Source organism: Desarmillaria tabescens, assembly GCF_030435595.1.
Source record: "Desarmillaria tabescens strain CCBAS 213 chromosome Unknown EV420scaffold_3, whole genome shotgun sequence".
Lineage (NCBI taxonomy): Eukaryota > Fungi > Basidiomycota > Agaricomycetes > Agaricales > Physalacriaceae > Desarmillaria > Desarmillaria tabescens.
In genome coordinates, this window is record NW_026848302.1 from 320,762 (window position 1) to 347,975 (window position 27,214).

A 27,214-nucleotide genomic window follows, 5' to 3' on the forward strand; every position below is an offset into this window, starting at 1 on the left:
AAGTCTCGGTGACCGGAACGATTGATGTGTCTTGCCCGGCTCGAACTTGGCTTGGATTTCCCACTCCCGCTCCAAGCAAAAAAATGTGATGCAGATGTCGAAGGCGTTGATGATGCAACTGAGTTCATACAGAAGAATCGACTGCTATCGAGGGTGAGACAGGTTCGAGTGACCAGTGTATCGGTCTTGCTGCCGGCATTGGAACAGAATGAGCTGGATCGGTCCTTTACTCGTTGTCTTCGTGAACCACTACCGGTGTCAGAGGTGCCTTTGTGAAAAAATTCCCGTATGTCGACGACCGCCCATGACAGTGACATCAGATGCAGGACGTCGGCGACGCGCCGGCCCAAAAGCAACTTGGACTCACAAGCTGTGATTTCAGTTGTAACTTCACTCTTAAATTTTCGGAGGTGTTTCTCATGTGCATGTAGCGGCCATTATTGAGAGAGATTGTTGCGAGACCAGTAAGTTGAGAAAAAGAAATCTCAAGTTACAATCTGTGCAGGGACTCAGTATCAATGTCAAAATGTTCGTGTCACTCATTGTCTTACCAGACATAGGCGATACACACTTGTCGTTGCAACGCTGTCGTCGATTCATTGCGTTCGGACAGTCAGTGGATACTCTGACATGTTGGTCGGTGCCCAGAAGGATCTATCATATGCAGTGAATATAATTTAGCCAGAAATCTTCGTCCATGGGCCATGGCGATCGTACCTGGATGGTATGGTAAAGAACCGGAGGTGATCTGTGCCTGCTACTGATTTCACTTGGAGGCATAGGTTAGTATGACGCATTAGAGGCAACCTAAATATGAAAGACTTGTCGATTTTGGTGTCAAGAACACCTTGGAGTAGCTTTGAATCAAGGAAGGATAGTACTCACTGTGCGAACTTTCTGGGTGTGAATGATTTGACACGATACACAAGAGTCCACAAGTCCCTGAAATGAAACGACGCATCGGCAGATGTCAAATTAATTACTGCACCGCAATGCGCGGTCCACTCTAGTTAGTATTCGTCGTGCTTGACTGTCCCTGAAACAAAAACGGTTGATGAATCCTTGTGCCTAGCGATCGTTGTCGCCCCTGCCCAGCGGCGATTTTCCTAGGTAAGGGCGCCTCAATCTCAAGGTCCAAGATTCTAAGTTGCCTGCTCATACAAATTTGTTACATGGAGACTCGACGGAGGATAAGAAAGTCCAGACATTACCCTGGCGGCCGCAGACTATTTAAGCAAAGCGTAAAGAATAGAGAATAAATTTGAGAGTAGAGCTGAGATAGAGATGTACACCAAGTAAACAGATTACTCGTTGGATCTTGTTTCTGATGTACGTCTGGTCAAAATGACTGCAAAGCTTCAGGTGACGCGCAACGCGGTCACGTGATCGGATCCGCCACACTTTGCCAAAGCGACACAAACACTGATGGAGTATAAGAACTGGGCGAGACACAAATACGAACCCACCTTTCCTTTCCTTCCTACTTCCATTTGCTCAGATCCCGGTGATCTTCGAGCCTTTACACTCTAATTTTATCCAGCCTATTTGCACATCTCTATAATCCTATTCCCCGCTTCTTTTTTTTACCACAACCTAATACGCCATTCGAAATGGTTTTCGTTCCTGCTCGCTTCACCGTTTTCGCTGCCTGTGTCTCTCTCGCCGCCATTTCTCAGAATTCGCTCTCTGTCGATGCCGCTGCTCTACCTCGCTCTGATGTCACGAACACTAAGCCCGCCGTTCGCAAAGAAGCCCTGCTTATGCCCCTTCCTCATCATAAATCTGCGCCTGTATCTCACAAAGGCAAGAAGACTGAGAAGAAGGGAGACAGAAAGCACAAGGAGAAGCAACATAACGCGGTTCGTTGTCTTATTTTCTGTTGATGTGCCCGAAGTTGACGCATATATGCGCCTTGATTTGTAGAGATTTGACAGTCCGGACGAGGAGCCTGCCGCCGTGCTGAAGATGTCGGAGCAGCAAGCCTACTTCGACCGTGATGGAGCTCGCGCCCATGGTGGTCATGGTGGTCATCGCAAAGTCATTTCCGATGGGAGGAACAATCACGCTCGCGTTCACCAGCGAAGTCCTGATCACGACCATGATCATGAGCACGACCATGACCATGACCATGACCACGATCATGACCACGACCACGACCACGACCATGACCACGACCACCATCACCATCGACGCTCTGCACTTGCTTTCGCGATGTCCTCTAGAGTTTCTTCCTCGACGAACAGACACTCTCGTCGAAGTACCTTAGAATGCACCGAGGAAAATGCGCAACAAGGAACTATCGATGTTATGGTACGCCGGCAAATCTATTTCGTAGATACATCTAACCATCTCTTTATAGTCCGACGACAAGAAACTAGGGTCGCTCTTGGTAAATGGCACAGACAATTCCGTATTCGTATCACCGAATGAGCAGATGCTCTTTTGTCTCATCGGAACGGCTGTCGACGTCTCAGACTCGCATAATTTCGTTCAACTTCAGATACCCACCACTTCTGCGGAGTGTCCCCGTTGCGTCACATACCGTACAGAATCTTCGACGCCCTCAAGCCTGTACCTCGCACCTTGCGGACAGATCAGTGCTGGGAGTGATGAGAGTCAGGACTTCACATTCGCTGAGGATACTAATACTGTCAATCCCACGTCCCGCGACGCGTCTCGTCCTCAGGCAGCCGATGTCGGTGAACGCGTGACGGACTTGGAGGAGAGGAACGAGGTGTTGAGAAACGCATCAATGGTATTCAAGCCGAGTAATGTTACAGAGGATCCGGGTGCGAGCGCCGAGGAGAACACGTCTACGGTGACCGTGACGGAGACTCGGACTGCTACTGTTACTGCCACCATCACTAGCACGGCATCAGCGCTTTCTTCGGCGACGGCACAAGATGCTTTGACTTCTGACTCTGACTCCTCTACGACTGTCATAGTACCCGCCTCGACGGATTCCAGCAGTACTCCCTCGACTACACCCAGTTCACTCAAGATCGAAGTCTATGTACCGGAAGGAGCTTCTGACAGCCAGTCGTCATCCTCGCAAGCGGCGACTTCAAGCGCGTCTGGCACCGCAGATACTCTTACATCGACATCTGTCAATCCTGCTCAAGTCGCTTCTGCAACTGCTGCTTCTGATAGTTCTGCTTCTTCGGCAGTATCGACTACGGACACTTCAAGTTCGACCGCAATGGTGGCAGCCCGGTCACGGACGACGGCGGTGAGTACCGCACCCTATGAGTGGAAGTTCAGCAGGAAGTAAGGAAGTTAACTACGGAGCCTTTGTGTACTGTAACAGCGAATGGACGTTTTGAAGATCTTTGAGGAGTCTGCACTTTTATGTTCTGAGTAATATCCATGACGATCTCCTTTGATAAAGATCGAGATGGCATACACCTGATCAATATCACGGTCCCACTAACGCGTCTTCATTGAAGATGACACGTTAAATTGCATTAGACATGCGCACTGTAACATCGAACATTACGAAGGATGCAATACTTATCATAGAATACCCCTTCACCCCAATAGCCGCATTCTGACCACCGTCCTCTGTCCAGGAAAAAAGGGATGCGAGTACTCTGGGAGGATAGCAATTTCTAATTCGCCATGCATGTCTTTGGCGATTCTTATATCATCATTCTTCTCTGCTCGGTCATGCATTGTAACGTGAATACGATGCACGCAACGATAGCGCGTAAGGATCCCTCCATGAGCAAGGGTTACAAGACGAGTCTTTGGACTGGGAAGGAGATCAATTAATGGAGCCAACATTGAAAAGTGGAGGGAAGACACTGACTCAAATGCGACGCCGCCAACCCTTTCTATCTCGCCCCTCAACCTGCCGACAAAATCGACCACAGCGGCTTGGCGGTCACAAATTGCATAGTCCATCGCGACAACAGAATATTCACCATCAAAAGCAAGAAGCTCGCCTTCCTTAGCTGTTGTCTTCTCTTGACCGGGGCCCCCGGTATCATGTTGGTCCCTTGACGAGTGCTTATCCACTCCGTCGGCTTTCTTCGGACCGTTTCCCTTTTCATTTTCCTGCCGATGCTTCATGACAATCCACTCTGCCTGTGCCTCAAAGAACCCTCGTAGACGCTGCTGATAATCGTCAAGGAGACGCGGGAAGGAGGCGTATTCAGGGTATACCGGTTTGCGTGGTTCCTGGTGCTCTTTCGTTTAGCTGATGCTTCAGAATCCGGACGTAGGACCTCACCATTCGAGGGGGTGGTTTGTCATTGGCCATTGGCACTTCTACCCCTTCCTGCCTGCGCCTCCTCAGCATTTTGGTCCTGTGACGACATGCTTTGCACATTTTCCACTTGTACACCTCCACAGGCGGAATGACAGTATTACAATACCGAATCGTGCATATTCGGTACCCGGGCGGGAGGCTTTGCGGATCTGGTTTTGGCTGCTAAGAAGATATCAGAAAGGGACAGAGTAGCGAGGAGGACGACTTACACTAGAACTCGTCTTCTCCTTATCGGGGGTATATGTTCCCTTAGTGATTCCAAGCCGCTTGCGCTGATACTCCCGGTGATGTTTTCGACAGGCTTTACAGCATTTCCACGCGTATCCTTGATCGAGGAGAGCACCACATGCAGTGATTGCACATTTTCTCTGGGGATCTGGGGTACTAGAAGACGAGGCGACCGACGACGACGGAGTAGCAGCGACTTTCTCTGGGCTCCTGGGAGGTATCCGTATTACCAACCTCACTGGCTGTGCGGGGGGACGTGCCGGTTGGGGAGGAGATTCATCATCATCCTCGCTTGTAGTATCTCCAGAGTGTTGTCCAGATTCAGCTGTTCGTCGTCGACTCATTCCTTCGAAGAGTGCCTCTTCATCGCTGCTGCTCAGATCCGTGAGGTCACTATCCCATCCAGATATGGATTCCTTTTCAGGGAAAGGGTCGGGAATGCTGGGTACGGAGACTGAGGGAGTAGTAGCCGGTTCCGAGGCCTGGAACTGCTCCCTCTTGCGCTTGGCTGGAATAACGATTATCCCCGCGCGTTCCTTCCTCTCTCGTTCTTTACCTTTGTTGGATATTCTGTTTTTCCAGTCCTTCATCACACATGACGGACAACGATGCGCAGAAGAGGAGGCATGGATGAGACCTCTGCAGTTTGGCGTCGCACAAGGACGGAGAGGCTGTGAGAGAGCAAGGCTAAGAATTATGTTTTGAGTCAAACTGCTGGGGAGAACGTACCGCAGGTGCAGTCTTTTTCTTCTTGGGAAGAGGAGGTGGTGGTAAACGTGGTATGGTCGGTGCTTGTGGTATTGATACTATAACTGGTGGAGGTGGAGGTGCCAATTCGCTATCCCTGCGTACAGTCACCTCAGGCTATTCCCTTAAAATCAATACAATTCCAAAGACACAAGGTAATGATATCATACCTCGGGATACGATAAATCATCCGGTATCGGAGTACTTGCAACATCATCCGGAATGACGATTGGCGAGTCCTTTGACTTCCCAACGACTTCCCTTCTCTTCATAGAAGTAATGGGTACATCAATATCGAACGCGCGCCGGGGCTTCGCAGTCTTGGGAAACTGTCCCACCGCAGCCAAAGGTCTGCACCTCGCGCAAAACACGTCTTCATCAGCAGAGTTTCGCGGCGTCAAGATCGAACCACAGCCGAAGCGCATGCACATACGGATACTGTGGGGCGCGATCATCTGTGCTGGGGTGGGGATCGTCTGAAAGGGTGAGTGGGGGAAGACAAATTCGCCTTTCGAGTTAAAATGCACTGGGATAGAAGGTGAACCCGAAGGTGGGTAAGGATTGAGATTTGGAATTGGTGCTATAGGTCCAGATGTGGCTTGTTTCGGCGGGAAGACGGAGCTGGGTCTGTCAAGGTACTTTCTTGCATTCTACAACATTTGAGCATTAGTTTTGGATTCAAGCCTTTCTTAAACATTTTGATACTCACCTTTGGGTTCATATTTCTCTCCCCGGCTTTGTCCTTCAATCGAGTGGGCGCCAATCACAATCAGTCAAAAAAGTCCTGAAAATAGGCGCTGATGACATACATTCTGCTTCTGCTACGCACGATTTGTCAGTTCTCTATGTTCGCATGGAAGATCCGGGAACATCAACCTTATCGTTGCCGAAGAGTCTCTGCATGCTCTCCTTTTTTTTCTCCTCCCATGCGCGAACACTCGCTTCTACTGCATCCATATCAGGGTATCATCAATTAAGCGCACTCAGTCTCCGACGTAACACAAAAACACTTGAACAGCAAAGTAGCACGGCGAGGTAGGCTAGGGGAACAGCGACGACGACTGTTCATTTGATTTTAGAGTCTAAAAAAATTTTAAGTATGAAATTGAAAGCCCGCAGTGCGGGCGTGTGAATTCTTTTTTTACGACTCTGCCTGACTGGTTGAATGAAGTTTATCTCATTTGGCGACACGCTTGGGACTGTATGTACGTTGACCAAGTCCGTTAAATACACGCCACGGAGAAAGATCCAACCGTGATAGAACAAGCTGAAGGGTCAATTGAAAATAAATCCTGGGAAAACTTCCTATCCTCAGCGTATATGGTATAAGCTGGGGGCTAAACATGAATAAAGGCGGAGTGGTGAAGTACAAAGGGGATATGGACGATGGCCAGAATGGATGTATTACGCTGTCGTTGCGACGCAAGAAGGTGGACACCATCTAGAAATGTCAAGACAACGACGCGCGAAGTCGTCTCAAAAGTCTGACGCGCCCGGGAAGGTCTAACGTACTAGAAAAACGACGTAGTCACTTGAAGAAAGCTGTGCGGCGGTGAAAGGCAAGTTCGATATAGAAATTGCATGTACTACCGACGCCAACGCCAACACCGCAGTTGACCGCGCCGAGAAAAAACGACGATGGCGATGTTGCCACGGACAGTACTAGCCGCAAGGAAGAGAAAGCAATATCGAGATGCCCGAAAACTTGGATAGAGATGTCCGAATGATCCTGGGCGCCACCGATGAACGTATCATAGTGTGTATGCATTGTATAATAAGGGATTTGTAGCTTTTCCACCGTGGACCGCGGCTTGAGTACAGCCCAAACAGACGTGATTTGTATTCAGTATTGGTTGGTGTTGGTGTTGGTGTTGGTACCGGCACAAGGTCCCAATAAGGAACGGCCGGGCCCACAGTCCAAACATGGCAAGCCATGCGCTGTGGCCACGAAGGCTCATACCGTTGTGATCACACTGTTGAGTGTGTCGCGCGGAGTAGAGACACATCGCGGGGTATGTAAGGAAGCAATACAAAGGACAATGTAGAGACAGCATTAAAGTTTACGGAAAACATCAAATACATATTTTGCTAAAGATCCACAAGTCTTATCTATCTGCTGCGAGGAGTGTACGAGTCCCATCATACCCGGATACAGAGGAATACAGTAATGATGGTGTTGACTCCATCTCAGAATCTCGACGGCAAGGGAATGGGAAGAAGTCAGTAAGTGAATGAGTGCCTTCCTGTGTGCGGGAATAGGCGCATTCAGATAATTATCGAGCGAAAATTCGCAACGGCAAACTTGCAGACAGCACTGTGGCACGAGAGCTAGTATCGGTAGAAAGATAAGACAGACTTGGAGGACGTTTCAATGAAGGAATTGATATCCATTAGACACAACTTCACCGCTGCCATAACATTATCTATATCACCTAGGATCCATGGTGGGGCTGCTGTAAGACACGGGCAAGGTCAGATAACGAAAGCTCTTCACAGGGTACACAATTAAATCAAAGGGAACATATCTCGCTCGGAAAGAATTGTATCGAAACCGGTGGAACCGACGAGTCGGAACGACATAGTAGCGGAAGGCGACGAAAGAAAGACATCAATTCAGACCAACAACCATCGAAGGCTGTTGAACACCACGGTTACTGTGATCCAAGTCGTAACGGAACAAAATTCAACAGGAGTACCAAGAGCCAACCAGGAAGCAATTCGAGAGATGTGCAGTGGCACGTCATGGAACCGGGTAAGGGATTGTTCCAAATTCCAAGCAATGAGACATGTGCGTCAGCGATGACGACAAAAGAACATGTTAATAAACAAGAATACATAACAGACTCAGACATGGCGCACAGGCCATGCGCTGATGGAGAGGGAGATTACAGGTCAGCAGCGGGCCAATGAAAGATGCTAAACACAATGGCAGCGTCTGACCCATCCACCGACAAACATTGACAAGGAACCAGACAGCGGGAAGGGAACGCGAGCATCAGGCGAGCATAACTGACAAGGTCCGCCATTTCCCTGAACAGCGTGCCTGTAGCAATGCTCGAGCCTTAGCCCCTGAAAACCACAAAGCGGAAACCGAGTACAACCAAACAGGCAAGCTCCTTCGAAAAAGAGACTGCCTGCGGATGGAACACCGAGTACCACCAAACTGGTGAACTCCTTCGGAAAGGAGGCCACCAGCGGACGTAACAACCGAGTACCACCAAACTGATGAGCTCCTTCGTAAAGGAGACCATCAGCGGACGTAACAACCGAGTACCACCAAACAGGTGAGATCCTTCGCAAAGGAGACCACCAGCGGAGAGACAACCGAGTACCACCAAACTGGTGAGGTGGACTCCTTCGTAAAGGAGACCATCAGCGGACGTAACAACCGAGTACCACCAAACTGGTGAGGTGGAATCCAAGATGGGGAAATTAGTATTGCACCCTTGTCTGCGACCCTAGAACGACGGGGAGATGCACTCTTATCACATTTTGCCAGAGTAATGGGTCGGGTAAACTGCAAATGAGTACGACAAAGTAACACGACAAACCTTCTTTCTTGCGGCGGGCTCTGCAGGGTTGAGATAGAAATTTCAGCGATGAGCCAATAGATCAGACAGTCGGCACAGTATGATCAGAAGCACATATAGTATCGGTTCCTCCTGGGATCTTGGACAAGGGATGAGTATTGGGCCAAGTCATTGCAGACTTAGCGATATTGAGCTTTTGAGGTAGTCGTAATAGACAGACATATGGAGACGGTAATTGAGCCAGAATCGTACATGAACGAGAGCACAAAGTTGTAATGAGGCTTAAAGCGGACTTGATATACTCGAGGGGATTCTTTTCGGCGTTCGGAGCGGTAGAAGTTCACTTGACACAAAAATTCACTTCGTGCGATGGTTCGACAAGGAGAGTTTGGCTTGAGGTGGTTTATTCTTTGAGACAAACCAATTCATATTCCATCGTTTCGTCCCTAGTTGACGTGGTTCGCCAATTGAATATCAGAATGGGCACGTAGCATGTGAAGGACAATCACAAAACTAGTCAAATGTGCGTGTATCAGCGTGAGAGAAAGGCGTAGAAAGATGCACGGATCCGAAAATACGCATTGAATCTTGAGAGAAGACGAGTACCTTAGCGACGATGTACTCTCGTGATCACTTATCAAGGAGGAGTTGGATTCAAAACGCCTCGGTAGAATTAAACAGGGAAAAGGATGAAGCCAAGACGTTAGAGCGCAGCAATAATAGAGCCTGGAGTGCGCCATTAATAGTATGAACGGGAATAGACAGATGGCGTCTGACCTTGCTCTCAAAGATAGATTGTTAGCCTGAGAACTTGGTGTGTGATGCGGTTTCTGATGTTCCGATGCCACGTCGGGCCACGTTGTATAGACAATTTGACGCAGGAGATCTGAGATACAATTATCGGCGTCCTTGCTTTAAGAAGGCATGAAAAAGGATATTAGGACGAACCTAAGGGTTAATATACCGTGAACAAACTTACCGGACTCCAAAAAAACCCAAATGGTTCTTCGAATGATTCTCGGAGGGTCCGTGATGGCGCGATAGGGACCAATAGAATCGATATTTATGATCTGAAAAGCTGAGCGCATGACCAGTAAAAATGAACGTACTATTCTGCCCTGAACGGCTGATATCATGGCTATAGTTATCCCTTTGGAACTAAGGATTTATTGGCTGGAAACAATAGCAGATACGAAGGAAAAATCTGGTGGGATTCTCGAATCGCGAAGTGCGAAGCACGGACTTCAGCATGGCACTTGATTCAGAGCGATATCGGCTGCAGGAGGACAGAGGAGAAGGCACGCCCCTCGTTGTCGGGGACGACGCGTAGAAATAGATTTTGGAAGTGGTCATGGTGGTCGAAGACAGAGAGGTAGGCGTTGTTTGGCTATCTTTGCACTATCGCCACTTCCTCGCTGGACCATGAGTTCATCCTTGCTCACAACTTTACCGTCACCTTCAATCTGCCCGCAATTTTCGCCATGACGTCCCTAGGTTACTGGAAGAATTGCGAGTACAACACCAATGGGGCTACGCGCTCTCTTCGCCGTCTCCATTGCCTTTGAAAAGTGACATGCAGCGCAACGCTCCGACGCGTGTCGAACTAGTCGTGACTTGGACAGAACAACGCGCAGAAAGCCCTGAAGGCCTCAAAATCTTCGAACACAGATGGACGTAGCGCTTAGAGGGAACGTGACAGCGATATTGCAGAAATCACTAGCTTTCCATTGATGCAACGGTGCGTGTGCAAGCTATGGACGTGTATATAATCTTTATGTGTCTCCAGAATATCTACGAAGGCCACACTCAGGGCCGAATCAACTTGCTTTTATTGGTCCCCACTAGTGGACCATTTCACAATGCCGAATCAACATTACCGCTGCCACGATGGTGCGGCGGTTTTCTCACCGAGAAAGAGAAATGGCGCGGTTTTCATTTCAGTATTCGACTGAGATGACCAGCCTCTGCAACCGAGATGCATCACCGGCACAATACCCGGCAATTCCGTCTATTTTATGCCATTTGGAAGGCACCAACAGCTGAATCACTGCCTCAATCACCGCGCTCTGACCTTGACTACCAATTGACGAATCCTGTCGAATATGGTATTTTCGTCTGCCTCAAACCCTAGTGTCTATGAACCACCCGACAGCGGGTACTATGATTCCGATGCCAGTTATGTACCCCCTTCATCCGACATCCACGGCGGCAAATGCAGCATCCTTTCAGCACATACCGATCCATCTACACGCCCGACAACCTATAACCAGCTCATTGATTATCTCGGCATGCTTGCTGTCCAAGTTATCGATCCTGCAGATCTCTCCATCGGGAAGTCTATCGGCGTTGGGGCGACATTTCATGTCCAAGAGGGGACCTTGAAAAACCATACTGTTCTTTCAACCCTGGTTGCGGTCAAAACACCTCGCGTGAGCGTACATAAAGATACCTTCCTCCTTAGCTCCCTCATTCGGGAGGTCCTCGACGAGATCAGAGTGATGTCGTATTTTTCGTTGCACCCAAACGTGCTTTCGATCTTTGGCGTCTGTCTTCAGAAGAGTGGCGAGGAACGACTTTTACCGCAGCTTATTGTTGCTCGTGCTGTCGGGTCCCTGGGGTCATTGCTGCGAAAGTCAGCTAGCAACGGCGGTGAAGGAATGCCTTGGGAGCTGAAGATGAAGTTCAGCCTCGAAGTGGCAGCTGGTCTGGAGGCGTTACATCAGATTGAAATCGTTCACGCAGATGTCAAAGCAGACAATGTTCTCATCTTCTACGATGCGAAGAATTGGGACGTTCCGACTGTGCCTCAGCTATATGCCAGGGTGTCGGATTTTGGCTTCTGTGTACCGGATACGTCGTCGAGAGCTGCATATGCTGCGTCCAGGGGCACAGCTCGCTTCAGAGCGCCAGAGGCACTAGCGGAGGCACCGCCTTCCTTGAGGCAATATGCGAATCAGCCAGAGAGGGATGTGTATTCCTATGGGGTACTGCTTTGGGAGATTTTTAATGACGGGACTATGCCATTTGTGGGCGTAGGTGATGCGGATGTGGCAGCCCTGCAGCTAGGGACAGAGGACGGCGCTGCTAAGCACCTCATTTCCACTTTTCGTGGAAATAGCGGTGGCTTAATGATAGGTCCTCTCGGCGCTATCCAAAGGACAGTTCATAGAGACCCTCTAAGAAGAAGCAAGTGGCAAGAAATCTTCGATGTTATTTGTGCGTCGAACGACCTTCGATGTATGTCTCCGGATCCCAACAGGTCATTTGTCGACGTAAGAGTAGACCTTTTCATGCTCGCCATACACATGGCTTATGTGTTCCCAGTATTTTACTCAATCGTGGTGTCGTCAACGAGAAATATCGTGGAATATCTTCCAGTCTCAAGGATTATGGTTGCCAACCATTCCGATACCGTCTACGGTACGTCCTGGTCTGCTCACGCTTTTGCTACTAACCAATAGTCTATGCAGTCATCTGCTGATGATAATGCCTATTCTGATGTTGTTCTTCGGGAGTTGGAAAGCTCAATACAATCGAGACCTTCTGACTGGATCACCACTATCAGACTCGCCCTTCACTATTTCATGAGTCGCGACTTAGATATCATGGAGAGCTTGCTGCGACGTTTTGTCCAAAGTGATATTGCCGAGCTCGGTGAATATGGGAGTCCTCTCCTCCACCTAGCCGTTCGAGTGGACGCTGTCGATGTTATACGTGCGCTGCTCGTCAAGGGAGCTGACGTTCATGCCGCTGATATCATAGAAGATCAGACACCGTTACATGCAGTTCGCTCTGCTGAAGCCGCACGAGCATTAATAGAGTTCGGAGCGAACGTAAACGCGCTGAAGCGCTCTACTCCTCTTCATTTGTGTATATCAGCAGACATAGCCGAAGCTTTGTTGCAAAACGGCGCTGATGTCAACGCCCCTGACAATTACTACCGTTCCCCGGCTCTACATACTGCTCGATCTCCCGGCATCGTTCGGGTTCTCCTCAAGTACGGTGCAGATCCGTTGAGTAAGGATCGATTCGGAGATACAGCGCTGCACCGCGCCGTTTCTGACGAGGTGGCTCAGTGTCTGATGGAGACCTGTCCTGAACTTGTCTACGTCAAAGGCGCTCTTGATGGTACACCCCTTCATCGTCGTGTGGCAGATTGGTCTGCGGAGACCATACGAATGGTGATTCGTCTGGGTGCAGATGTAGATGCACCCAATTCGGATGGAGACACTGCCCTCCTCAGGTCGCATGAGTTCACCGGTTTCCTGTCCAACGTGGAGGGCGTGCGTGTCCTCATCGAGGCAGGAGCCAAAGTGCCGTTACCCAAGGGTGACTTCCTTTCGGCGACGCCGTTGCACGAAACTGTTTCACCGCCTTTGATGGAGTACCTCCTGGAACATGGCTTTCGGCCGTATGTTAACATTCGACTGAAAACGAATGATCAGACTCCGTTACACGTTGTAGCCGCTCGCGACATGGCGCTTCATAAATCATGGTCGGTTCGCCTTGGTAACCAAGGTCGCAGGGGCGGAGAGCCAGCATCTTCGTCTACGCAGTACGGTGGAATAGCACATCTCCTCGAGCAGTCCTCCTTGGTTCCATCCGTGGACTTGATGAAGGTTCTCCTTAAATATGGCGCCTCCCCAAACATCGGTGATGATGAGGGAGACACACCCCTTCATTTTGTGGCGCGAAATTCTGTTGGCCACCTGGAGAATCTCGACCTTCTACGTCTTCTGTTGGAAGCAGGCGCAGACATCAGTGCTCGGAACTCTGCAGGCGAGACGCCTCTTCACTGTGCTGCTCGCACCGAGACCGTCCTCGAGTTTCTTCGTTTGGGGGCGGATCCAACGCTCGCTGATCACCAAGGTGTAACCATCCTTCATAACGCATGGCGCTTCACTGGAGATTGCGCGCGCATAGTCAAAGCCCTTACTGAGCATGGTGCAGATGTTGATGCTGCAGATAAGCAAGGATCCAGGCCATTGCACTATGCGTGTCGTGGCTATGGGAAGAGTAGCCTAGGCCTGTCGCAGATCCAGCGCTGGGCACAAAGTACGCGCTTTCACCAAGGGACCCCTCATTTACAACCTACCATCTTCGCTGCATTCGAGAATGCTCTCCCGACCGTCAGGGCTCTGTTGGATTGTCGTGCTGATATCCATGCTCAGAATAAGGCTGGAGAGACGGCTGTGAGGGTGGCATCGAGACATCCCTTCGGACGGGAGGTGTTTAGGTTTTTGTGTGCGAGGGGAGCTGACATAAGTGAGGTTCCGAGGCCCTGGTGGAATTTTGACTGAGCAGTAAGGGAACTGCATCGAGGGAAGTCTGGATATATACATGAGTTGACAGACTCTGACTGATTCACCGTCCGACGTCACATCATCCTGTTGTTCTTCAAACTTCACGCATCTTGTCTGTCGCTTCGCTTCCCTCCTGTCAAACATCGTTTATCGCCGCGAATGAACAGAATTATTGTACAGATGAATATATTGCAGACTGGAGTTTATTCGACACAGTCCGGAAGGACAAGATATCGTGGATACGAAGTATTGTGCTCGATGACACGCTACCAGTGTGCTGCTCAAGTCTTCTATCATGCTATCTCACTATATCGAAGTATAGATAACTCTTTGTCATCGAGGTAGTGCTTCCGACAGGGGATGACTTGGGCGAAATGGCTTAATCATTCATGCCATTTAGTCGGAGCGCTCCGCATAAGGAAAAGTGCGCCCTTATCATGATTTTCTATAATATACATCACTTCTTTCCTTTAGATTTTCCGAAATGAACGGCGTGCGCCGCCATACTCAGGAGATTTATTTCTCTACACTCGTTTCTTCTTCTACCGGCAAATCAGCACAAAGAACGAGTAATCCAACGCATTATGAGACAAACCTTGAATCCGTCCATTATCTCCTGCAGAGGACATAAAACGTCCTCGTAAAACTCCTTCCTAACCTCCTCCGTCTTCTTTTGGAGGGGTGTACTCTTCGTAAGGCACGTCATGGCTACACCTGCGTACTTCGAGCCCATCTTGGTGCTCAGCCGATGAGCATGGTCTAGCAAGCGCTTATGATTGTCCTCCCTCGATCCAGTCGTCGCCATCGCCAAAGAAAAAAGCACCTACAACGTCTTCCCGAAGCCGATCTCGATGAGTAGAGCCCCAAGGCTATACATATCATGTCTGATATCAAACGTGACAACACTGTCGTTGCTTCCACCTTGTCGCTCAGGATGGTGATACAGACGGTGAATAGGATCTGTCACAGGAAAGCGACCTGAGGAGACCGCCTGAGAGCGGGCAGTTGTGAAGCCAACGAGGTATGCTGAACTGACATCAGCGTCCCCTTTCCTTCCCTTTACCCCTCCCCTCGTCGATACGAGCACATTGTCACTGCGAATGGATTTATGAACCCAACCAGCCGCATGAATCTCCATCACTGCCGTGGTGATCTCCACTGCAATACGAAAACTACCTTCGAGCGCCATCCGAATGTCATTGTCCAAAACGTAGGCGAGCATGGGAAGACGAGCCGGATTAACGATCCCTGGGGTCAGGGTTGGAATTTGGTAGACAAGGAAGCGTTCACTCTCATGCCACACAGTAAAACCGAGGCATGAGAGAAGGTGCATTGAAGGAAGATCAGGTGAACGGAACGCCGCGGCCATCTTTGTGAGCGCGTCCGAGTGGGTCTCATGTTTCTCCAAGTAAACTAGACTTGAGCCGTATTGGGCAAGCACACGATCGGTAATGACAGGTTTGACAGCAGGTATCAGCGAAGACACTGGAATATGGTAGGTTTTAAGATTTTGGCCGCCGTGAATTCGTCTTGCCAGTGCCAATGCGCCGATCAACGGTTGATCATCTGTACGAGATAGGCGCTCATACAAGGAATCGAAGTTTTTGATAGCCAGGACATTCAGCAATAGACTGTACGTGAATATCATCGATCCGACCTCCTCCTCCCACGTCTTGAGTTGAGAAAGCAAATCGTCGACTCGCCTTTTCTTCCACCCGATCCAGCTCAGTTTTGTCCTAACCCTGATGTCTGAAGGTAGTTGGTCCCTTAGATCATACAGTAGGTCCCCAACCTTTTGCAAGGATTGACGGAAGACTCGTTGGGCGTCCTTGGTAAGACCTTGCTTTTGTTAGGAATATAACAGCTCAGTCAGTCACACGTAATGGTAGTGAACGGCTGAGGTGTGTCGAGGGGCAATTGGTAAATATAAGTGGCCAGAGAAAGGAGGTAAAAATATATATAGTAAGTAAGTTGAAGAAAGAAATACCGAGAACGGGCTAGGGTGAATCCTCAACACTCCCCCTGAAGCCTACGCCCGTAGGATTCTACACCTTGGTCATCCCCATCCTCTTCAACAACTCCGTCGCTCGTGGTTTCAGAACACTCTTTGTGAAGATATCGGCAAGATTATCTTCAGATGCTATGTAACGTACATCCAATTCACCTAGTTTGACGCTGTCACGAATCCAGTGATAGTCCATTGCGAAGTGTTTAGATTTGCCGTGACCTTTGGTATTTTGCGTTAGGTTGATCGCCGAATTGCTGTCGCAATTTAAAGGGTATGGGCGGTCTTTTGACAACTCGATTTCGTCTAGAAACGATCCCATCCACAATGATTGACGCCCTCCATGAACTGTGGTGACATATTCCGCTTCAGCCATTGATAACGCGACTCGTTTTTGAGATCGAGAGCTCCAGGAAACAGGTCCACCAGCCATGGTGAAAACATATCCCATCGTTGACTTCCCAGATGTCCTATCATCACCATGAGACGAATCCACGTATCCAACGGGAGTCAACCCATCATCATCAGCGTTTCCTCGATGGTAAGTGATCCGATATTCAATTGATCCTTTTAGGTATGCGAGAATGTGCATGGCACGATTCCAATGTATAGGGCGAGTGTCTGAGGCATATTGTTGGAGGTAGTTCATAGCAAAGGCAATATCAGGCCTCGTTCCATTGGCAATATGATTGAGTGATCCGAGAACACCACGATAATCTTTATCCCCCATGAATTCTCTATCCGCATTTGGAACTGGCTGGGGCTGCGTCTCGAGGTTCATCAAGCTTCCGACCGGAAGCGGAGTCACTTTTGGCTTGCAGTCCAGCATCCCGAAGGTTTCTAGTGTCTTCAGTATCAAATTCCTTTGGTGCAAAGAGATGGTACCAGCTTCTTCATCAAACTCCACAGTCATTCCTAACACACTATTGTGCTTTCCCAAGTCTTTTATCTCATAGACGCTCCCAATCTCCTTTCGGACACATTGGCCTTCCTTCTCTGATGTAGACGTGCCTGAAACATCATCCGTGTACATGCATGTGTACGTTCGTTCGGGTCCATTCTTTAGAAGGCGTATGCATGGATCCGCTCGTGATTGTTTATGTCCTTGGGCTAATAGAGTATTGTTCAGCTCATGAAACCATGCATTCCCTGCATCCATCATCCCATACATCGCTCTCATCATCTGCAAGACATATTCTCCCTTTGGATAGTCTCTTGTTACTATGTCCTCATATCCTTGTGGCAGTGAGACGTAATTTTCTCCTTGAGGCTCTGCATTCAGGTATGCACTGACGAAATCTATGAGCCAGAAGTTGAGTCCATGGGCAGCGACAATTGCGAAGAACATTCATAGAGATTCATATCGAACAACGGCGGCAAAGGAGTCATAATAGTGAAGACCTTTGATTTGGGTAAACCCTTTGACGACGAGTCTGGCACGGCGTTTCACGAGTTCTCCAGTTTCACCATCGAGCTTCTTATCAAATACCCACTGTGTGTCAATTACCTTCATCCATGACTCCTTTGGTATGACTCTTCAAACGTCTCTCTCCTCCATGCATCGGATTTCTGCATCCATTGCGGCTTTCCAAATCCTAGCTTTGGTCATAGCTTGGTGGTAGTTCTCCGGTACCCACATATCATGTCTGTTGACAATGTTACTGATTTCGGAGGCTTTCAAGGCCATGATGTCTTCTACGTCGTCTTCCTCTGCAAGTAGTGGGACGATGTTGTCATTTGCCCAATTATGTCCTTGTTGTTTTGCAGTTTCCTCACGTCGCATGTACTCGTTTGACTCGAGTAATGCTCTGGTAGGCTTTGGAATGTGGGATGGACATCTTGCTGGAGCAGTATTTTGGATTGCACGAGGTGGAGGCGCTTGAACATGTACATTTGGTAATTGGACCAGAGGCAATTGAACTGGTTGATCACGATCAGGGCTATTATTATCGATTGGTGGCTGTGGAGGATTCTCGATCGTTTCGACGAGTGGTTCAGCAATTGTTGGGATTTACAACTTCAAGCTTGTACTAGAAGATTCCCGAAGCTTCGGCTTACTCATTTGTCACGATACTTAGATATATTTAGTTACTTTGGTAGAATATTCTAGATACTTTTCGTAGTATATAAGGAGCTCATTAGGAGCTCTAGTAGCTAACAATTCAGTATTATACCTACTGCAAGCCTCCCACTGCAATAATTCCAACAGCAATATCTTCATACGCTATCTCCCTCTCATGAGAAGAAACGGTATGCGTAGGAGCCAGTTCCTTGAAGATAACATCACGAGAGACTATGACAGTGTTGCCAGGTACATCCAACAGAATTCTGTATGATCCATGGCCTGCCAAGCCAACAAATCGGCCCTTTTGTCCTCATGGAGATAACTTGCTGTGTCCTTTTTCAGTGGGGATCTTTGCATAACACGTTGATCCCCACACTCACAGATGACCTACTGTCTGTCGTGTGCCAGTCCACTCTGCTTCTGGAACTTTCCCCGGATGTCATGCAGATGGGAGCAAATTTCCGACCTTGATCGCATAATCACAGGCTTCAGCCCACCACCCGTCGGACATCTTCGCCTCTAGGAGCAAAATCCGGACCATCCCAGACACAATCCCCAGTGTATGTTCAGCCATCCCATTGGCTGCCGATGAGTAGGGAGCAGTAAATTCAAAGATTACTCCCCTCTCTAATCCCCATTTCTTCCACAGGTCATTACGGAATTCATTATCACAACGAATTTTCTTTAACTTCTTCCCCATTTGTCGTTCAGCCATGACAGTGAATTGGTTCAAGGCCTCGAGCATAGTTTTGGCCCTTCGATCGGATATATAATATGGCGTTTTCTGTGACGTTGCATCATCTGCAAATACAAGTGCATACTTTGCTCCCCCAATAGATCGGATGTGAGCAGGTCCCCAAATATCCACCATCACCCATGCTAAGGCCACTGTTTCCAGGACCACATTAGCATCAAATGGCCATCTTTTCTGATTCCCCAGGATGCAAGGTTTGCATTTTCCCTCAGCACGTTCCCCTTCCTTTATGTTCAGACCATCAACTAGCGCAAGTTTCTGCAGCTCAGTGATTCGGCTGATACCATGGTGAGCAAAGCACATATGCCATGTTTCCATGGGTATGGCTGTTTCCAGAGATCTAGCAGCAAGTGCAGTATACTCTTCGCTGCGTAGCAATGACCCATTGATTGCATATAGGTCATTTACCATGGTCACGGTGAATTGCGGGATTCCTTTCTGGTCAACGAAGGTTGCTTGGTTCCCCCCAAAGGTTATGAACCACCCTTCCTTGTCTAATCGACTGATTGATATTAGATTCGCCGATACATCTGGACAGTGGAGAGCTTTGCTGAGCGTGAATATGTTGTTAACGCCTGAGACAGATGATTTCAAGGCTATGGTACCGATCCCTTGTATGTTCAGTGATGCGCCAGCCTTTGACGAGGTTCCTAGGGCTGCACGCCATAACCATATTGTATGGAAATATGGCTTCCATGTACAGTATACGTACCGACACCGTGAGCACCTCGAGCCATACCGTACAACACGGCTGTCGATGGCCATATATTTGTGGCAGTGTTACAAGGGGGGAGCACGCATTTTTAAGTCCATAAATGCTCTTGAAAACAGACCAGAATTACTCACCATCATGTTCTATGTGTCTCCGAGTCAGATGCAACATATTGGGCACCTTTGCGAGTTCAAAATATTGCATGCAAAGCACTATGACATCACCAATGACCCCTTAAGTCTTGTGAACTGGGCCAAAATGGTCAATTTCATGACCAGAAGTGCTCTGACGATGTTGAAATGTATGGTACATTGATTTTCATCACATTCAGCACTAAAATCAAGTCAGTTCTAGAAACATACCCAGTAGCCATGAATACGGCCGTATATATGACCGTCACAGCTATAATTGTATGGTCCGAAGCCATCAGTGCCCTTGACCATACGGTTTATGGATGGTTATGGATGGTGCGCAGCCCTAGAGGTTCCTGATGTTTGCACCCAAGGGCATGTAGTGGAAGAAGCAATCTCTGTTTTGGATGAAATGGGTGGATGCTCCAGAGTCCCCATACAGCAGTGAGTTGTCTATAAGTCCTTGACTAGTATTATTGACCACGAATGCTGCTTCCTTCTCTTCTAAGATCTTCTCGATGGCCTTCATGTCCTCTCTATCAATGCGCATGTTCAGCGCCAGTGACGTTTGTGTAGACGGAACCTGCTTCGGACGATGTCGCATTGGAGGTCGCTAGATTTGCAGAGCTCAGCACGGGTGCATCCCGTTTCCCTTTCCACCAAGGCGGATACTGCCCCTGTCTCCCTCCTCCTAATTTCCAGCATTTGTCGAGGGTGTGTCCCAGTCCCTTGCATGCATCGTTTGGGGTGTGAGATTTGTCTGTCCTGGGGGCTGCATTCCTTCTCGAGGAAAGGCTTTGTACTTGAAGGGTGAGCGCTTGAATTGATGCTTGCAATGCTTGCACAGTAGACTCCTGAGTAGTTGAGGGGCTATTAATGGAGTTCTGTCTGACTACTCATTCACCCACCCATTAATTGCCTGGTAATCTATTACAGACTGCCATGTCAGTACAGGTGTAATAGAATAAACCCTTGCAATTGTACTTTAGCATGATACATTATTGATTCCCGCTGCAAAGGAAATTTGGTAGAGGAAAATGGGTGGCCAACCAGCCTCTGCATTGTGACCTCATGGCCAAGAGGTGTGGTCATTGTCGACGATGACGAACAAGGTGCAACCTGCTTGGTAAGATCGCGCCTTGGTTCCCACTTGGGTCCAACATGCTGCAGATCAAAGATTCACTGTTCCTTGCCAGCAGATCAGGTTTGTTAAGTTCTTTTGATGTGAAACCTGATGATGATGTTGTACCTGTCACCGTTTCATCACTTTGATTTATTCCCTTCACCCTTTTAAGTCTGTCCCATCCATCGCAGTGTTGTTCTTGTGTGGCTTCCAATGTCTGGCACATATGTTTTCCAAAAAAGATTTTTTTCAGACCCATGTTTTTTGACTTGTCGTATTGAAACAAAATATGAATATATCTACACGACTACATGGTTCGATTTTTTGGGCTTGCAGGGACGACCTCGCCTCGCAAGCGGGACTATGCCGGTGGCCAACCATGTGGGCATGTTCACCCAGAGGTCGATGCAATGCTGTTGCATGCGAGCACATATGTCAGCCTGACATAGGGAATATGCATGCTCGCCCTCAGAGATGTCCTCTCGTGCAGCACGTACCAACCAGGTCCTTCCTTCTGATGCAAAAAAAGCCTTCACCTGTTTCATCTTCCTCCTCTAATAGAATCACCTCCTCACTGCCAGCGATGAGCGCGTGCCCTTGTCTTGCACCATTCAATTCTCAAGGCTACACGTCATTGCGATCAGATCAATCAAAGCAACAATGAAAGTCACTTACCCTCCACGGTCTTTTCGGCATCAGTGTCATGTCGATGCACCTGCCAGATCCAGCTCATTGCGCGCCATCCCTCTGTTTCCCCTGGTAAAATCTCTTCCAGAGGACGGACATCTGTAGCGCTCAGCTCCTGCAGCTGGCGGTCCCATCCCGACTTTCCACCATCAATCGCACTTGCTAGAACCATGAGATCACCACAAAGTTTCCGATATCTGGTCACAGCTTCATCAATGTTATGGATGACATTGGAGACGGTGGATCTGGCTCATGTGCTCATCATTTGTCCAGTGACGTGTTTGTCCTTGAATTTGTAGAGATGGGAACAATAGATCAGTAGTCAGCACATAGTCATCAAGCATTCATAGGCCTCCACCTCCTGCAGTCGGAATTTGAAATCCATGAGCTTTTGTCTCTGGCGAAGGCATCCCAAGCAAGCACTTGGGAGAAAGAGTGGCATCGCAACAGCATCGAGAGCTTCCTCCACAGACACCTTCGGTCGCCATTTACTTTGTCGAGCCTTCTTCTGTCTCCCTCGTCCCACTGTTTCTGCAGTGATCTGCTTCTGCACTCAGGGCCTCAGCCTGAGACCTAGCAAGCAGTTGTGCTTTGTTCCACTCAGCCCGCCACACTGCAATGCCAGGTATATATACCTGCTGGACCTCGAACCACGTATCCATACAGCATCGTAGTCTGTTCAGACCTTCGGTGACTTTGGCCCAGTCACGATCCGTCAAATGAGCTCCCAGAGCTGCATGAGCTAATTTGAGATGTCATCTACAGTGAAGCTCATCATCAGCTGATTATCAAGTGAGATTTACATGCACACTCACTGATCGGATTCCAACTCAACACCTTGCAGGATCATTGTGCTCGGCCTGACTTCATGGCGCACCACAAAGATATCCTCACTATTTTCCTCAGTGAAATCTGCGCTCTTAGCTGTGCTCTCAGCCATGTCCTCATTCACTTCCTGGGCTCCCTTGTCGTGCTCCTGGATCTCATGGGCAGCGATCTTTGCTATTTCCGTGGCTTCCTCTTGGGCGAGGGTAAGATGGACTTTGGAAGTTGTCAGTTCTACACATGGTGATAAGAATCTTCAACCCAAAAATAAACCTAGAGATACGTACAAGCGACAGTGGTTTCAAATGGATTGACAGCATTGACTGGATCTCGCTCCCATGCCTCAATAGCCTCACTCCAACATTGAACATCTTGCTTGGGTAGAGATGCAGTGAACTCAGCGTAGACAGCGCTATGCAAGGTTCTGGCTGGGATGGCCTCCAGGATCCCTTTCAACAGAGTGGAGCCTGCCAAATGAATATAAGAAGTGGTGATCCAAACAGAGACGTCAAGACCCACCCATCAACGCTGACTTCCTATAATTGTAGTCGCCGATATGGTTGTCCAGGGTGTCGAGATATCCTCCCGGTCCCATAACCTTCAAACTGGCAGCAAGCTGGTTCAGTCTACTCCAGCCATGTTCGGGGGCCTCTCTATTGGTCAGCCCTACATAGGGTGTCTTGTTGAAGGAATACTTCACATGGCAGCTGGGTATATGGGCTGGGAGATGAAACTTCGGAATTAGATAGACAAAATCGCCGGGGTCTTGATGTGGTGTCATCGAAGACGGATAGATTGCAATTCGTTCCCACAGTTTTTTAGACCACTGGCAATTGATATCGTATGAAACCACAATGTGCTGCAGTGTTGACTGTTGCATTCGGGAGCAAAATATATAATCCATCCAGACTTGTCTTTTGGTCCCATTCAGTCTCAGTCGGCAACATAGATAAACTGGACTCACTCTTCACTGTGGTCAAGTATTGTCACCGCTCCAGGTCCCTTCGCATCATGCCGAGCACAATCCACTGTCGCAACCCTGCTCATTGCCAAGCCAGCACCATGTTTGGAAGTCACCAGTTTGACGGCCTGGTGGTCTCTACAATCACTAGGGTCATATGGTATGCACTTGCCGTATTCTGCAACATGCTTCCTAAAGCTTTCCTGTGCAACAACAAAACCAGCTCCATTGACAAGGCTTGGATCTCGTGCTGCGTTTGAGACTACGAATTGGACAAGTCAAAAGTTGGCGTCGATAGCGAGGAAGAGACTGTATTTCCACCTAAAAGGGTGATCAGGAGCACATCAACATCAATACATTCAGTATTCACTTACAGATTCATGGTATCATTTTCCCAACCCTCCTCCAGGTTAATCCCAGGCCAAGGACAAGCCGGGCATTTCACTGCCAATGATCCCACTGGAATCGGCAGCTTCCCAGGTGTCAAGCCTTTCAAATCGCGTGGAGATTTGTCTAGCATACGCTTGAGGAGCTTCAGATAGCGCCATTCACGAACCATCCTCATGAATGCCTGGAACTGACTCTGCAAACACCAGTCAGGAAACTGAAACGCAAAGCTGAAGGCATGACTTACTGGAGGTTGACACGTTCCTGTGTTGTCTGTGAGCCGGACAAGGGTGTGATAGAACTCGTACCCAGACACTTTCAACATAAACGACAGCAGGTGGAATACTTCCAGCATCTGAAATGTCATCGCCATCTGGGGGTGTACAACAGTGGAAGGAAAGAACCAGGACCAGAGGAGTTGTCACCAACGAGGGAGAGATTGCATACAATCGCAGTAGTCGACATGTACGGTTTGAATTCCTTCAAGATCCAGAACATGCAATTGGCCACGAAGTGGAGTGGGACAGCAAGTGTCCGGGTCATGACCCAAGGCCATCACCAGACCCAGCACTCCAAGTGTGGTCCTCTTGAAGAAAGTTCCAGTCCATTCCTAATTACTGTGAGAATGCGCATCGTAAAAGCAGATAAAGGAATACCTGAATTCTATGCAGTGGATTGCCATAGTGCCAGCAGACCATACACTCGTCGCAGTACATGAAACGTTCGTTGCAGGAGGCACATCGGTAGAGGGTGACTTCCGCTGCAGAAGTTTGACACCGAGCACATGAGAACCCAAACTGCCTAGGGTGTTCATCCAGAAACATCTCTTCGAGGAAACTCCCATGTGAGCTGGCAACCAATCCTGGAAGTGAGGATCATCCTGAGATATAGATTAGGAGGGCACAGCATGAGAGAGACTGACCATACCTGGTGGACTTCTGCATCCTCAGTCGACGCCCCTGGGATCCATTGCTTGATCCTCTTCCTCTGAGTCAGAGTTGCTGTTTTCCTCTTCGAGCGTAGGACCATTGAGCCATGACAGATCTACTCCTGAAAATTCCTCGAGAACAGGATCGTGCAACGCAGAACGAGCTTTGGATGGACTGGGAGGCGCTTTGTGATAGGTAGTCGTCGTTTGAAGCCTTGAGTGGCTGGTTGCATTGACATTATAATCTGTATGTCATAGCCGCACAGGACATGGTGCAGTCACAGTTTCCTCGAGCTGATCTTCTGAGAACGAAACATCGGCCGAAATTTGCGGTCATTTGATTTTTCACATGTTTGGGAGCATAAAGGATGGTTTAGCTAAGCCTAATGACCTGACAGACCAAACACCACCAAACCAAAATGAGCAGCACAAAAGTACTTAGATATGATTGTAGGACCTAGAAAACATGTAGAAGTACTACTAGTCCTCGTAAATGGTAGTAATCCCAGCCACTGTCATACTGGTAATAGGAACTTGGGCATCCAGCTCATCATACCCCATAGCAGTAACCCATGCATCAACATTCGATTCGCTCCCACTCTGCAGGATTGACATCACTTCCTGACAGGCAACGCCACTTGCCAGTACAACAGCCTCGTCTTGGCTCTCATCTTTAACTCCAACCCGACTTTCTTCGCTTTCTTCCCTTGTTTGCCATCAGTCAAGAGGATATCATGGCCATCATCCGCCCAAGCCAGAAGTGAAGTCGAACAGCTAACCTGAGAAGAGAGAGTGCTTGCATCGTCGTCATCATCGTCACCTGATAAAAACTGATCTGTCGAATCCTCGCTAGTACTGGATGACACCGAATCGTCGCTGACAGACTCTGGGATACTGCACATGAACTTATACATCGCAAGCTCATTTTTGGCGATTTGGCTGCCCATAAGATCCAGCCTGGTCTCGATCCGCTAAGACCAACAGTCAGTTGGATGCTAACATCAAGGTGGGATGACCATGCACTCAGTAGCACTCTTGTACGCTGGCTTGGTATTCCTTTGCCCAGTGATTTGTAACAGTTTCTGGGTACAATCGCACCCATATGTCCATAAACCACTCCCAGAATTCGTCGGTCTCCTCATGCTCGATGGCATGCACATAGACATCAAAGTGCTCTTTTAAGGTTTTTTGCATAGAGCAGCTGAATAGCGCTTGAGGGATCCGTTTCTACACAGAGCAAAAGTGAGGATTGGTTGTATGTTTGGAAAGATACGACACCAGACATACCGGACATGGTGGCAGACCCCAGACATTCTTGTCATCGTCGTCAGTCCATTGCAGTGAGAGGGAGGATAAGGGACCAACGCTTCGAAGCGGGGAGTTGGGAGACATTTGGGAAGCTCGTGGTTGCCGTATATGGTCTGATGAGTCATCCAATCTATGAGAAGGCTCGGAGAAGCCAAAGAGGGACACATGGTAATGCTCGCTGCATCAAACGATCTGCAGCATTGGTGAGATATATCCTTCAGTGAAATTTTGGGAGGGATCCATGTGAGGCATGTGTGCAAGAAACTGAGATGATGGTAAGAGAGGAAGAAAAAAGTGCAAGCATGTTGGGATATGTCACATGGGCTTTGACATTACAAAACAAATCAGGTAACTATAGCCGAGGAGGACACGGAGTAAGGCAAAATCCTATGTCTGTTGGTATGCTAGTGTACCCTCATTGAATGCCATCCTGAGCTCACTGATGCCAGATAGTGCTGAGCATAGGAGGTCCTGCAAGAGGTTGACCACTTCTTGAACTTGGCTACACAACTTCTCAGCGACCTTCCACAAGTTGGTACATCCCATTCGCCAATATATGCTAGTGCTGATGATGTTGATACGAGTTTGCATTCTATTGAACGGCTCGAGGGCTTCTGATATCACCATGCTCGGGTCAGTGACATGAGCCTCACAGGCACGCAAGCATACAGCAGCGGCTAGCATGGCTGGAGGTTGGTTGTTGAGATGTCGAGTCAGCCACGCCTGGTTTTTCTCGATGCTAGCTTTCCAATCATCCAGCATGGTTGTTTTCGCAACAGATCTGGATAAATGAGTCAGGCATTAATACAGTAATCATGACTGAGTAACGCATGGGTAAGTGGCTGAGGGATGACAAGGTTGACGTGGCTCCTTGGGAGTGACATGGCGGCAAGGTCGTTCATGGTTATCCGAGGACGAAGGTGCATAGTGTCTGCATGCTTTCCTGCAGACTACCTCGCGATTTCTGTAGAAGCAAAGCACATCAAGTTCGGTCATCTGCGGTTGATGGGGTAATCATACCTTTCGTAGTATCCCTGCTGTGCCAAGGCATGAGCACCAGCTTTTTCATCTGCTGTGTGGTACTTGCGTGGACGACCCCGTGGCTGACAGGAAGGTAGGGCAGGCGAGGTGGTGTTTGGCGTATCCACAGCGTCAGATACTGTGATGCTGGCAATCTCGGTAGTAGCAGTGATGAGGTCAGGATCCATCATGGTCAGCGGTGAAGGGAAAATTACGTGCCGAGCGAAGAT

General features: G+C 48.7%; 9 protein-coding genes across 9 annotated transcripts; 3 read left to right on the top strand and 6 right to left on the bottom strand.

The window, feature by feature from the left end:
• Positions 1-1,316: 1,316 nt before the first annotated feature.
• Positions 1,317-3,335, top strand: EV420DRAFT_649660 (uncharacterized protein). Its single transcript, XM_060482922.1, has 3 exons — positions 1,317-1,859; positions 1,924-2,310; positions 2,360-3,335. The coding sequence occupies exons 1-3, from the start codon at positions 1,611-1,613 to the stop codon at positions 3,269-3,271; spliced, it is 1,548 nt and encodes a 515-aa protein (XP_060337393.1). The 5' UTR covers positions 1,317-1,610; the 3' UTR covers positions 3,272-3,335.
• A 3-nt stretch (positions 3,336-3,338) lies between these two features.
• EV420DRAFT_1505440 (uncharacterized protein) lies at positions 3,339-6,357 on the bottom strand. The gene is made up of 8 exons (XM_060471285.1): positions 6,055-6,357; positions 5,955-5,987; positions 5,416-5,895; positions 5,228-5,362; positions 4,480-5,169; positions 4,232-4,432; positions 3,809-4,179; positions 3,339-3,751 (listed from the first exon to the last, which is right to left on the bottom strand). The coding sequence occupies exons 2-8, from the start codon at positions 5,964-5,966 to the stop codon at positions 3,529-3,531; spliced, it is 2,112 nt and encodes a 703-aa protein (XP_060337394.1). The 5' UTR covers positions 5,967-5,987; positions 6,055-6,357; the 3' UTR covers positions 3,339-3,528.
• Positions 6,358-11,891: 5,534 nt separating this feature from the next.
• Positions 11,892-14,156, top strand: EV420DRAFT_649742 (ankyrin repeat-containing domain protein). The gene is made up of 2 exons (XM_060482924.1): positions 11,892-12,195; positions 12,246-14,156. Exons 1-2 carry the CDS (start codon positions 12,088-12,090, stop codon positions 14,073-14,075), a joined length of 1,938 nt encoding a protein of 645 aa, XP_060337395.1. The 5' UTR covers positions 11,892-12,087; the 3' UTR covers positions 14,076-14,156.
• Positions 14,157-14,602: 446 nt separating this feature from the next.
• Positions 14,603-14,811, bottom strand: EV420DRAFT_1635843 (uncharacterized protein; the record flags this gene model as incomplete). The annotated part of the gene is made up of 2 exons (XM_060476497.1): positions 14,603-14,620; positions 14,674-14,811. The coding sequence occupies 2 exons, from the start codon at positions 14,809-14,811 to the stop codon at positions 14,603-14,605; spliced, it is 156 nt and encodes a 51-aa protein (XP_060337396.1).
• Positions 14,663-15,925, bottom strand: EV420DRAFT_649715 (uncharacterized protein). The gene has a single exon (XM_060482923.1). It carries the CDS (start codon positions 15,724-15,726, stop codon positions 14,902-14,904), a length of 825 nt encoding a protein of 274 aa, XP_060337397.1. The 5' UTR covers positions 15,727-15,925; the 3' UTR covers positions 14,663-14,901.
• Positions 15,926-19,619: 3,694 nt separating this feature from the next.
• EV420DRAFT_1698730 (uncharacterized protein) lies at positions 19,620-20,310 on the top strand (the record flags this gene model as incomplete). Its single annotated transcript, XM_060479457.1, has 4 exons — positions 19,620-19,915; positions 19,963-20,081; positions 20,129-20,189; positions 20,255-20,310. The coding sequence occupies exons 1-4, from the start codon at positions 19,660-19,662 to the stop codon at positions 20,308-20,310; spliced, it is 492 nt and encodes a 163-aa protein (XP_060337398.1). The 5' UTR covers positions 19,620-19,659.
• A 2,056-nt stretch (positions 20,311-22,366) lies between these two features.
• Positions 22,367-24,757, bottom strand: EV420DRAFT_1635847 (uncharacterized protein; the record flags this gene model as incomplete). The annotated part of the gene is made up of 11 exons (XM_060476498.1): positions 22,367-22,596; positions 22,668-22,847; positions 22,900-23,294; positions 23,345-23,603; positions 23,652-23,662; positions 23,716-23,924; positions 23,976-23,992; positions 24,045-24,101; positions 24,158-24,338; positions 24,429-24,608; positions 24,656-24,757. The coding sequence occupies 11 exons, from the start codon at positions 24,755-24,757 to the stop codon at positions 22,367-22,369; spliced, it is 1,821 nt and encodes a 606-aa protein (XP_060337399.1).
• Positions 24,758-25,270: 513 nt separating this feature from the next.
• EV420DRAFT_1635848 (uncharacterized protein) lies at positions 25,271-26,048 on the bottom strand (the record flags this gene model as incomplete). The annotated part of the gene is made up of 3 exons (XM_060476499.1): positions 25,271-25,627; positions 25,698-25,883; positions 25,944-26,048. The coding sequence occupies 3 exons, from the start codon at positions 26,046-26,048 to the stop codon at positions 25,271-25,273; spliced, it is 648 nt and encodes a 215-aa protein (XP_060337400.1).
• Positions 26,049-26,351: 303 nt separating this feature from the next.
• Positions 26,352-27,172, bottom strand: EV420DRAFT_1635849 (uncharacterized protein; the record flags this gene model as incomplete). Its single annotated transcript, XM_060476500.1, has 2 exons — positions 26,352-26,745; positions 26,985-27,172. The coding sequence occupies 2 exons, from the start codon at positions 27,170-27,172 to the stop codon at positions 26,352-26,354; spliced, it is 582 nt and encodes a 193-aa protein (XP_060337401.1).
• Between the last annotated feature and the right edge of the window lie 42 nt (positions 27,173-27,214).